This window comes from Ovis aries, chromosome 5 (assembly GCF_016772045.2).
Source record: "Ovis aries strain OAR_USU_Benz2616 breed Rambouillet chromosome 5, ARS-UI_Ramb_v3.0, whole genome shotgun sequence".
In the NCBI taxonomy this organism is placed as follows: Eukaryota; Metazoa; Chordata; class Mammalia; order Artiodactyla; family Bovidae; genus Ovis; species Ovis aries.
In genome coordinates, this window is record NC_056058.1 from 1,501,775 (window position 1) to 1,514,542 (window position 12,768).

Sequence of the window (12,768 nt, forward strand, 5' to 3'; positions counted from 1 at the left end):
GCACGGACTATACGGTCCGTGAAACTCTCCAGGCCAGAGTACTGCAGTGGGTAGCCGTTTCCTTCTCCAGGGGATCTTCCCAACTCAGGTCTCCTGCATTTCAGGCCGATTCTTTACCAGCTGAGCCCCAAGGGAAGCCCAAGAATACTGAAGTGGATAGCCTATCCCTTCTCCAGTGGATCTTCCGGACCCAGGAATAGAACCAGGGTCTCCTGCATTGCAGGTGGATTCTTTACCAACTAAGCTATCATGGAAGCCCCCAAAGTGCTAACCATATGTGAAAAATCAACCCATTAGACTACATCAAAACCAGGGACTTAAGGATAGTAGATGACTAGGAGAAGATACTTACAATCTGTAGACCGGTAAAGGACTAATATTTACACTATACATTACTACTCATCAACAAGAAAAAGAGAAAACACAAAAGAAATAAAGGACAAAAAATATGAACAGGTAAGCCACAGAGAGGAAACATAAATGGCTAACTGCCACATGAAAGGATGCTCAAGCTCACGAGACTGAGAAATGAATAGTAAAACAATTGTACACTCACTCACAATACAGGTGCCACATGGCACAGCTGGAGGGAGTGTGCGTTGGTGCAGCCCTTCTGCAAAGCAGTGTGGCTGGACTTGTGCAAACCAGGAACACAAAGGAAGAAAGAAGCGTCTGGCTGGGAGGACACTACGATTATGTCTGCCAGAGAGATTCTCCCAGGTTTCAAAGGGAGATGGGTACGCTACTTGCCAGGGTGTGGCTTGTGCTAGCATAGCAAAGGAAGACCGTCTGTCCGTCACTGGGCAAGAAAGTGCAGTCGGTACACACACTGGGGAGCTAAAGTGTATTAAGAAGCCAACACCAGACAAGTACGCAGATGAATGTCACACTGAGGCAGAAGAAGGAAAAAGAGCGCCACAGCACAATACCACTGATGGAAACTAAAATTTGTATCTCCGAATGGTGCACGTTTTAGAGTGATAAGTACAAATGAAGAGATAAACGCTTTCGAATGCTGGGCTACGGAAAAGAGGATGGGAGTGGGGTGGGGGGTAAAAGGAAACAAGAAAACAGGCGGGATGTTTCTTTCTAGTGCTCCAACCAGGGAGCCAAGTGTTGACGCCACCTCCTGCATCCGGAGCCCAGAGGGACAAAGAGTGTGAAGCAGAATTCTAGCAGCGCTAGAGGGACGTGGGGGTGGGCCTTGGAAGCCAGCTATGCTGTGCTGACTCTGCACACAGGCGTTTGGCGATGCCAAAGCAGGTATCATGAGCCTTGCGAGTTATGGCCGACATTAAGTCAAACTGTCACTTGCCCAAACTTGGAAGACGGAATCCATGCCCACTGTGTCAGGGCTTTGTGTGATGTGGACACAAAGCCAATTCCCACCTGGACTTTGTGAAACATCTGTAAGTTAATGGCCTTGACTTCCTCCAGCTGCTGGCGCAGGGCGACTAGAGTGTCCTGCTTTTCATGGGTGTCCTTTTCTAGCAGCTTCATTGCAATCTCCATTTCGGTTTTCATTCCAATTTGTAACTCCAGTTCTTTTTCTAGTTCCTTAAAGGATATTAATAAGGAGAATATTATTAAAGTAGGTCCGAGAAATGAACTTAACTGATACTGTATTTTGGGCCGTGCTGAAAATACGAAGGTCAGAATAGGTTAGGGAGATGCAGACAAGTCTGTCTGGAGCATAACTAGATTTAATTTTACCCCTTTTCTCATTTTACAATGAACACCGGCTCAGCATCAAGTCAACAGAAAGTAGGTAGGTGGCAATGAGGAATACTCCAGGAATATTTTTTTTAACACGTTAAGAGCCTTATTTCCATAAAACTAATTCATTTTAAAGAAGGCTGAACCAGGTGTCTGCAAAGTGCTGATAGAAGTTAGCTCACAGGGAATGAACTGGGAAATCTTCCCGACACACTCACCAGGCGGGCTTTCCTCTCCTGCTTCAGCTGCTTCCACACATCGTTGTACATTTCATCCAGACCTTGCCGAGTCTGCTTGTAAGTCTCCAGCTCAACTTTTGTATCTTGTTTTGTTATCTGTGACCAAACAAGAGCACCAGAGGAATGGTTTGTTTACAAAGCAAGCTAACTACTGGGTTGGCCAAGTACAAAGTATTTTAACGCATTATTGGCTGGGGAATTATTGCAGAAACTAATGCCTGTGACTGGCGATTTGTTATGTAAGTGAGTAATGAAACACTCTGGTCAATCACGTTCAGGTAACAAAAGATATATTAATACATCTCTGGTCAGTAAGTTGCTAAAATATACCAAATATATGTTTCAAAAAGTAGCATAATTTCTAATTTCTATTTTTTAAAATAATAATAGAGAAAAGTTAAAATTTTAAAGATATTTTAATGTGTCTGAACTTGAAGGATGAAAGCAAACTAATAGATTTTTGAAAAGGTGGGCTCAGAAACTATTTAATTTTCCTTAAAACAGAAAAGTTGTTCTGAGTGGGAAAGGTCCCCATTCAATATTTAGCTAGCATAATTTTTGGCACTGGGTAAATTTCGAGATGAATCAGATACAGTCTCTACCCTCTAGTCACTGGGTGAGACAGCTGCAAGTCAGCAGTTCTACAAAACAGCAAATGGCTTCTATAGTGGAGGGAGACGCGACGAGTGATGAGAACACAGGAGAAGGGCCCAGGACCACTGCTAGGCACCGGGGCGGCACCACAGGGGCCTGGGCGCACAAGAGGAGCTGAGGAGGGAACAGTAACTTTCACTTACAAAGGCCTAGAGGGACTTGGGAAACCCCAAGTGGTCCAGGTGGCCTGAGAGTGACATGAGGGTACCAAGGCATCTTTGAAACAGAGCATCTTAGCACGTTTCAAGCTTGAGGTCTGTGATGGACATGACTGAGTGCCTACAAGGCCCATTTCTCACCTCTACGCTTTTTTCACTTTTCTCACGAATTAATTCATTTTGTTCTCTTAATTGTTGCTGTTCTTCTTGGAGTGAACAAATTCGGTCTGTTGCGGCTGAAAGCTGATTAAGAAAGATTTTTATATTTCTTAACATCAAAATGAATCTTACTGCTCAAATTAAAAGCTAACATTTAGCACCCTCAAAATTGACAATGCATTTTCACATATGTGAATTTTGTTTTTTAATCCTTGTCTTGAATTAGGTAATACAGTCACAAAATTCCAAAGATAAAAAAACAGACAGCAAAATCTCTCTCCCACCCTTGCCCCAGTGATGTCTGCCCTTCCCAGATACTTTTTCACAAAAATGACAATATACCATCTATTTCACATGGGCAAAGATTTATGGACACAAAATATTAGAAACAGCCTGAACATCCAATACTAGAAATGGTTTAACAAATCACAGTGACAGCAAAAAAAGAAACAAGTAGTTATTAAAATATTTATAAAAACTTTTAATGACTTGAGAACATATTTATGATATAATAAAATAAAGAAGGTTATAGAGTATGTTCTCATGACTAGTTTAACAACAACAACAACAACAACAACGGACCTCCCTGGTGGGGGTAAAGACTTGGTGCTCCCAATGAAGGGGACACGGTTTTGATCCCTCATTGGGGAACTAACACCCCACGTGCCACATGGCACGGCCTAAAACAAAACAAAACAAAACCCCAAAACTTAAAAATGCTTAAGAAGAAAATCAAAAGCAAACAAACAAACAAAACTTAGGACACGATGGGGATGCTATATGCCAAGTGTTAAAAAGAGCTGTCATTTAGCCAAGGGATTATGGGTTTCCTGCCCCCTCCCCGCCATTCTTTTTAGTTTTTCTAGCCAATGAGCAAAAGTATATCTTCTCACTAGAGAGATAATTGATGAATGTGGGAGTATAATTACAACCAAACCACTAAAGATGTGCCTGAGGAAAACATCTTCCTTGCCTTGAATGAGTTAACATAGTTTAGGGAAAAGTATATAGGAGCAGGTGCCTTCATGGGTGCCTACATTCACAAGTAGTGAACCCCAACCAGCTTGGCCTTATCCAGCCTCTGAACCAGCCTCGAGAGAGAAGGTGAGGCTGGGTAAGGAAAAAGAAGCAAGACGTGTGCCCCCAGCGTGTGGCTGTGCTCTTAGCGTCATTCACGAACGGGGGGCCCTGAAGCCTTCTCTTGGTCAATGCATCTAGGTCCACTCGGACTCAGAAGCCAGGACTGAGGTTTCTAAACGTAACTTCTGTGCCCAAGCTAAAAACTGTAAGGCTTGAAAGGAGGTGCTAGTTGCTACAAGGGAAGAAGCAGGCAAAAACCATATGGTAATTCCAGTCCTACTCTCTGAGGACACAGAGAGCACGCCCTGAGTGAGAGGTGTACTTTTCTCTAAAGCACATTTTCTATTACAACTGTTTGCTTTTGAAGAAAAAATAACCCAGTTGTTCAGTTTCAAAAGCTAAATTAGACCTTCATTCAAAGTGTGCCAACTCCCCTCAGAGTGGGATAAAATATTCGCAAACAAAGTAACTGATAAGGGATTAATCTCCAAAATATACAAACAACTCATGCAGCTCAGTATTAAAAAAAAAAAAAAAATCCAATCAACAAATTGGTAGAAGATGTAAACAGACATTTCTCCAAAGACATACAGATGGCCAAAGAGCACATGAAAAGATGCTTAACATCACTAGTTATTAGAGAAATGCAAATCAAAACTACAGGTCAGAATGGCCATCGTAAAAAACCTACAGACCGTAAATACCAGGGAGGGTGTGGATAAAAGGAAGCCGCCTTACACTGTTGGTGGGAATGCAAACTGTGCGGCCACTGTGGAGGACAGTGTGGAGGTTCCTTAAAAAACCACTCCTAGAGCTGCCGTGACCCTGCAATGCCACGCCTGGGCGTGCAGCAGAGAAATCCAGAACGCGAGGTTCATGGACCCAGTGTTCACTGCAGCACTGACAAGAGCCGGGACACCGAGGCAGCCTGGATGTGCAGCAGGAGAGGAGGGATAAAGAAGGTGCGGGACATGTACACAATGGAAAAGAAAAGAATGAAATGGTGCCAACTTGCAGAAACATGGATGGACCTAGAGACTGTCATATCGAGTGAGGTAAGTCAGACAGAGAAAGGCAAACATCACATGATACGGTTTATATGTGGAAACTGAAAAACAGGTACAAATGAACTTATATAGAAAATGGAAAGGGTTACAGATGTAGAAAACAAACTTATGGTTCCCAGGGGTAAAAGGGGGAGGAAAGGGGTAAACTGGAAGACTGAGACTAACATATGCACACTGCCATATATAAAATAGTTAACTAATAAGGACCTACTGTATAGCACCAGGGAAGGCAGTGGCACCCCACTCCAGTACTCTTGCCTGGAAAATCCCACGGACGGAAGAGCCTGGTGGGCTGCAGGCCATGGGGTCGCTAAGAGTTGGACAGACTGAGCGACTTCACTTTCACTTTTCACTTTCATGCATTGGAGAAGGAAATGGCAACCCACTCCAGTGTTCTTGCCTGGAGAATCCCAGGGACCGGGGAGCCTGGTGGGCTGCCCTCTATGGGGTCGCACAGAGTTGGACACGACTGAAGCGACTTAGCGGCAGCATAGCACAGGGAACTCTACTCAATACTATGCAATGGTCTATACGGGGAAAGAATCCAAAGAGTGGGTGTGTGTATTTATATAACTAATTCACTTCGCTGTACACCTGAAACTAACATACCATTATAAACCAACTACACTTCAATAAAAATGATTTAAAAAACCCTAAAACAACAACAACAAAAAACAAAGCATGCCACCTCATCTGGGAAAGAGTGAATCTGCTTGTTCTAAAATCAGCTAAGGTCTCTCTGAGTGCCTCTGCATGCCACGTGTCAGGCAAGGCACGTTTATGTGGTATTAACCTAATGTAATCTATACAGCACTACGGAAAGGCATGAATTATCACCCAATTTGGAGATGAGGAAGTGAGGCCCAAAGGCCCACTCCATCCCCAGAGGAATCTGAGTGCTCCAGTCCTAAATGCGATGAAGTCTCTCCTGTGACGCTCATCTCTGAACTTCGCCTCCTCTCACAAATCTGAGCTCCTCTCCTGAAAGCTGTTCGGTCATGGCCCTGAGAAGAGTGTAGGAAGTCTGCAGTGAGCCTTACACTGGAGTCCTCACTAACAGGCGTGCTCTGCGACTCCTCCCGGCCGTGAGCTGCCCCACGCCATGGGCGGCCGTCCTCCGGCCGCTCTCGCAGCGCCTCCCTCCCAGTGAGAGCTGGGGGGCCCGAGCAGCCCGGGACCGCTACCTGCGGGCGCGCACCCCTCCTGCTAGCAGGAGGCGAGCTGTGTCCACCGAGCGGACGGCCGGGCGCGGGCAGCAAGCCTCTTCCTCGGCCTCAGCCCTCCTTCTTCCTGGCCCTTCATTCTCTCTCTTCCTAGTGAGAAAGCAGAGAAAGACCACACTGTGGGGAGACGGGCTCCATGTGCCAGCGAGGCTGAACCACCAAAGGGGCGGGTAAGGGTACTTCCACCCCATGGCAGAGCCTGCGCCTTCCGACAACAGGGAGACACACTCATCACAGCACACGTGGCAGAAGAGGAAGAGAAAGCATGTTCACAAGAGGGCCTGCACTTGTCTCCTACTGGGCCACTGTGGCGTGACGAAGCCTAAGTCACCGAGAGCTGGCTTGCAGTCAGCTGCACTGGCTCATGCGAGTCCTGGCCAGGGCAGAACATAGACATTCCGAGGATGAGAAATTCTGAGAGCGCCTGTCCTGTCTGCAGCTCCACCCAAGGTTAGCACTTCCCATTCCTGCCAGTGAGCAGCTCTGGTGAGATATACCAACCATACCAATTCTCTTAGCCTTGGGTCATTCTCGTTTAAGCATTTCAGGAAGTTACAAACCTCTTCTTGAAGCTTTGAATTAGTCTTTTCCAAGCCATCTATCTTGGTTTGAAGATCCCCAACTGTGCAGCTGTAAAACACAAAATATTAAGTAAATGTGAACCGATGAAGGTTGTCTTCCCAATTTTTAAACAATGAGAATAGAGATTTCCAGATTTCCTGTATGAAATGGAGAGTCAAAGGGTTTCCAATTAACTCATAGATGAGGATTCTAAATATATATGTATATTAACTGAAAAATTTTCAATGTTTTCTTCCCCAACCATGCTGCCCATTTGTTTTTTAGCCAACTGGAAAGAAAACAAGAGTTTCTCCCAACGCAATAGATGGGAACCAAAATGCCCTGGCAGTCATCCATCTAAAGTAATATTCATACCAAGATATTGGTACTTTTGGGTAGTAGGCTCAAAGTTGATTTTTAAATCTTTTTATACTTTGTCCCATTTTTCACATACTCTTCAAGTAACATGCTCTACTTTCATGCTGAAAAATATACAAAAAGCTAGTGTAGACTTCATAAACAACACCAATAGCTACAACAATAATAGCAGTAATTTTCTTTTTGGATGATGGCTCTCTTTTGAGGCTCTCTTTTGGTTTAAGCATTTTAAATGCATCAACTTATGTAATTGTCCCCACAATTCTGTGAGGCAAATTTTATTGTTAATCTATATTACAGATGAGGAAACCATAAATTTACATTGAAAAACTAAGTTCATACCCCTATGAACCCAGGAAGTCTGCCTCTAGAACCTACACTTTTAGGCAACAGATCCTACTACCAAAAACTGATGTTTTTTGTGATGGGGATGTGTACCAAGAAACAAATCTTTCACGGCTAGTGAACCAAGGTTCAAGAATCAGGTGGGAGAAAGATAAAAATACAAATTGACACAAAATGAAAAGGCACAAAACAAAAGATATGGAAGGAATTACAAGTTTAAAGAGTATGGCATTTTCAGTTCTGTACTGACTATATAACTCACAAAGTATCAACAAGATTGCTATTTTTTCTTAGGAAACATAAATTTCCAAACATAAATCTTAGAACAAATCTTAGAAAACATAAATTGCCAAAAAAGATATATCCTCAAGAGGAGAATATCCTCACTAGAGAAGGGAATGGCAAACCACTTCAGTATTCTTGCCTTGAGAACCCCATGAACAGTATGAAAAGGCAAAATGATAGGACACTGAAAGACGAACTCCCCAGGTCAATAGGTGCCCAATATGCTACTGGAGATCAGTGGAGAAATAACTCCAGAAAGAATGAAGGGATGGAGCCAAAGCAAAAACAACTCCCAGCTGTGGATGTGACTGGTGATAGAAGCAAGGTTCGATGCTGTAAAGAGCAAATACTGCATAGGAACCTGGAATGTCAGGTCCATGAATCAAGGCAAATTGGAAGTGGTCAAACAGGAGATGGTAAGAGTGAACATCAACATTCTAGGAATCAGCAAACTAAAATGGACTGGAATGGGTGAATTTAACTCAGATGACCATTTTATCTACTACTGTGGGCAGGAATCCCTTAGAAGAAATGGAGTAGCCATCATAGTCAACAAAAGAGTCCGAAATGCAGTGCTTGGATGCAATCTCAAAAACAACAGAATGATCTCTGTTCGTTTCCAAGGCAAACCATTAAATGTCACAGTAATCCAAGTATATGCCCCGACCAGTAATGCTGAAGAAGCTGAAGTTGAACAGTTCTAAGAAGACCTACAAGACCTTCTAGAACTAACAACCAAAAAAGATGTCCTTTTCATTATAGGGGACTGGAATGCAAAAGTAGGAAGTCAAGAGATACCTGGAGTAACAGGCAAATTTGGCCTTGGAGTACGGAATGAAGCAGGGCAAAGGCTAATAGAGATCTGCCAAGAGAATGCACTGGTCATAGCAAACACCCTCTTCCAACAACACAAGAGAAGACTCTACACATGGACATCAGCAGATAGTCAACACCAATATCAGATTGATTATATTCTTTGCAGCCAAAGATGGAGAAGCTCTATGCAGTCAGCAAAAACAAGACTGGGAGCTAACCGTGGCTCAGACCATGAACTCCTTATTGCCAAATTCAGACTTAAATTGAAGACAGTGGAGAAAACCACTAGACCATTCAGGTATGATCTAAATCAAATCCCTTATGGTTATACAGTGGAAGTGAGAAATAGATTTAAGGGACTAGATCTGATAGACAGAGTGCCTGATGAACTATGGACAGAGGTTCATGACACTGTACAGGAGACAGGAATCAAGAACATCCCCATGGAAAAGAAATGCAAAAAAGCAAAATGGATGTCTGAAGAGGCCTTACAAATAGCTGTGAAAAGAAGAGAAGCGAAAAGCAAAGGAGAAAAGGAAAGATATACCCATCTGAATGCAGAGTTCCAAAGAACAGCAAGGAGAGATAAGAAAGCCTTCCTCAGCGATCGATGCAAAGAAATAGAGGAAAACAATAGAATGGGAAAGACTAGAGATCTCTTCAAGAAAATTAAAGAGATACCAAGGGAATATTTCATACAAAGATGGGCTGAATAAAGGACATAAATGGTAGGGACCTAATAGAAGCAGAAAATATTAAGAAGAGGTGGCAAGAATACACAGAAGAACTGTACAAAAAAGATTTTCACGACCCAGATAATCATGATGGTGTGATCACTCATCTAGAGCCGGACATCCTGGAATGTGAAGTCAAGTGGGCCTTAGGAAGCATCACTACGAACAAAGCTAGTGGAGGTGATGGAATTCCAGTTGAGCTATTTCAAATCCTGACAGATGATGCTGTGAAAGTGCTGCACTCAAGATGCCAGCAAATCTGGAAAACTCAGCAGTGGCCACAGGACTGGAAAAGGTCAGTTTTCATTCCAATCCCAAAGAAAGGCAATGCCAGAGAATGCTCAAACTACTGCACAGTTGCACTCATCTCACACGCTAGTAAAGTAATGCTCAAAATTCTCCAAGCCAGGCTTCAGCAATACGTGAACCGTGAACTTCCAGATGTTCAAGCTGGTTTTAGAAAAGGCAGAGGAACCAGAGATCAAATTGCCAACATCCAATGTATCATCGAAATAGCAACAGAGTTCCTGAAAAACATCTATTTCTGCTTTATTGACTATGCCAAAGCCTTTGACTGTGTGGATCACAATAAACTATGGAAAATTCTGAAAGAGATGGGAATACAGATCACCTGACCTGCCTCTTGAGAAATCTGTATGCAGGTCAGGAAGCAACAGTTAGAACTGGACATGGAACAACAGACTGGTTCCAAATAGGAAAAGGAGTACGTCAAGGCTGTATATTGCCACCCTGCTTATTTATCTTATATGCAGAGTACATCATGAGAAATGCTAGGGTGGAAGAAGCACAAGCTGGAATCAAGATTGCCGGGAGAAATATCAATAACCTCAGATATGCAGATGACACCACCCTTATGGCAGAAAGTGAAGAGGAACTGAAAGCCTCTTGATGAGAGTGAAAGAGGAGAGTGAAAAAGTTGGCTTAAAGCTTAACATTCAGAAACTAAGATCATGGAATCCGGTCCATCACCTCATGGCAAATAGATGGGGAAACAGTGGAAACAGTGGCTGACTTTATTTTTTGGGGCTCCAAAATCACTGCAGATGGTGATTGTAGCCATGAAATTAAAAGACGCTTACTCTTTGGAAGGAAAGTTATGACCAATTTAGATAGCATATTCAAAAGCAGAGACATTACGTTGCCAACAAAGGTCTGTCTAGTCAAGGCTATGGTTTTTCCAGTGGTCATGTATGGGTGTGAGAGTTGGAGTATAAAGAAAGCTGAGCACTGAAGAATTGATGCTTTTGAACTGTGGTGTTGGAGAAGACTCTTGAGAGTCCCTTGGACTGCAAGGAGATTCAACCAGTCCATCCTAAAGGAGATCAGTCCTGGGTGTTCATTGGTAGGACTGATGTTGAAACTGAAACTCCAATACTTTGGCCACCTGATGTGAAGAGCTGATTCATTTGAAAAGACCCTGATGGTGGGAAAGATTGAGGGCAGGAGGAGAAGGGGACGACAGAGGATGAGAAGTTTGGATAGCATCACTGACTCAATGGACATGGGTTTGGGTGGACTCTGGGAGTTGGCCATGGACAGGGAGGCCTGGCGTGCTGCGGTTCATGGGGTTGCAAAGAGTCGGACACAAGTGAGTACTGAACTGAACTGAACAAGAGGAGAAAAGCTAGATGAACTAACAACCAAGGAAAGACTGAAAGCTGGCAAAGTATTGCCACTTTACAGGCACTTCCAATTTTCAAGGAGCTCATGAAGCAGAAGGTATTCCCAGGCACAGAAATAATGCAAAGCTTTCTGATTCATTTTGCAAGGCTGCATTGAGACCATGCCAGAAGGAAAACGATGGAACAATTACATTAGATTATGCCTTAAGAGAATGATTAAATCATTAAAGCTATGATCAAGTAGTTTATCCCTGGGGAAAAGATACATTAGTAAACTGTATCATGTCAATAGATTAAGGGACAAAAGTCAAGCTTAACTTAACGAATGCTAAAAGGCATTTGATAAAATTCAACATGTATTTCTTACAAAAGTTCTCAATAAACTAGGAATGAATTAAGAATCTCTCTCTCAAAACAACAGTCAGCATCATACCTCAGAGAGCTCAGAAATACGCTTCCTACATACTCCTTCCTTACATAAAGGATCTGAACACGCCAGATCCTTGGCCTGATTCATTGGCTTTGGGGGTCACAGAGGCTGCTCCCACAGAGCACTGCTAATGTGCACAGTAAATTTTCTAAATGGGTTGAGGGTTCAGAGAGAGAATTGTATCTCCCAAAAATGTCAGGCTGAGAATCTCCATCCATTCCCCTCAACACCTGCAGCAACTAGTGTTTCATGACACACAGGAGCAGCTTTCCAGTTAAAAAGAAAACTCAAGATAAAGATACCTGCTTTCAAAAAAAAAAAAAACAAAAAAAAACTTGCTATTAAATCACTAGTGAGTTGCTTTCAAAGGTCTAACCCAGTGGTTTTCAACTCCTTTTCCTGCTCAGCACACTGGAGGGATGTGTGCTGATTCCTGGCAGCAATAGTGCTTTCTAGGCAGTGATCTCCAACTAAGTTGTTGTAGGCTGATGGGTGGAGAGTCCGGTTTCATTCATTCCTCTCTAAGTTGCATAACTACACAGAACAAGGGACCAAAGGATTCCCCAAAGAAATCATACTTCTATAACCTGTACACATGAGCACTGAATGACAATCTTTCTTCCTGATTAGGAAAAAAGGTAGTTATGAATATACGGCAACTCAAGAAAGTCCCATGAGGCAATCATTGGGCACTGAGAATGAGCGCTGGACAAGGAAGGGAGTCCTACCTTAAGTGCCGGTTAAGTTCCTCCACATAATTTTTTTGATCAAGGACATCTGTGATTCTTTCATGCCTTTAAAAAAGGGCATAAAAATAGAGAAATTATTTTTTTGCAGTGAACAGGTGTAAAAAATGCATTTACTTATTTGGCTGCATTTGGTCTTTTTGATGCAGCATATGGACTCTGCAGTTGTGGTGCGCGGGCTTAGTTGCTTCCTGCCATGTAGGATGTTAGTTCCCTGACCCAGGATGGAACCTGTGTCCCCTGCATTATCAAGTGGATTATTTTTACCACTGGGACACCAGCGAAGTCCCAAGGAATTCCTTTTACTCAGGGCTAATATTCTGCAATTGTCCCCCAACTTTCCAGTTACATTGTCTGAGTACCAACGTCATTAATGCCATCAGGAGACCAAGAGACAGTCAGAGTGGAGTCACGTCTACACGGTCCTGAGTGAACCAGCACGACTGGCTGGGAAGACATGGAACACACTGGAAAGGCTGCCTGGAAAGGACCCTCCCTACAGATGGTCCTCCCACCTCATCCCTAGCATTTGAG

The 12,768-nt window shown here is 43.2% G+C and overlaps 1 protein-coding gene across 2 annotated transcripts in view; it reads right to left on the reverse strand.

The window, feature by feature from the left end:
* The window catches only part of RUFY1 (RUN and FYVE domain containing 1), a 66,023-nt gene that overhangs the window by 24,632 nt on the left and 28,623 nt on the right, over positions 1–12,768 (reverse strand). For both annotated transcript variants that reach the window (XM_015095732.3, XM_015095731.3), the window contains exons 7-11: positions 12,217–12,282; positions 6,857–6,926; positions 2,909–3,010; positions 1,935–2,051; positions 1,390–1,557 (exon numbers count right to left, since the gene is read on the reverse strand). In XM_015095732.3, coding sequence (XP_014951218.2) covers positions 1,390–1,557; positions 1,935–2,051; positions 2,909–3,010; positions 6,857–6,926; positions 12,217–12,282 — 523 coding nt within the window. The remainder of the gene's footprint in view (positions 1–1,389; positions 1,558–1,934; positions 2,052–2,908; positions 3,011–6,856; positions 6,927–12,216; positions 12,283–12,768) is intronic.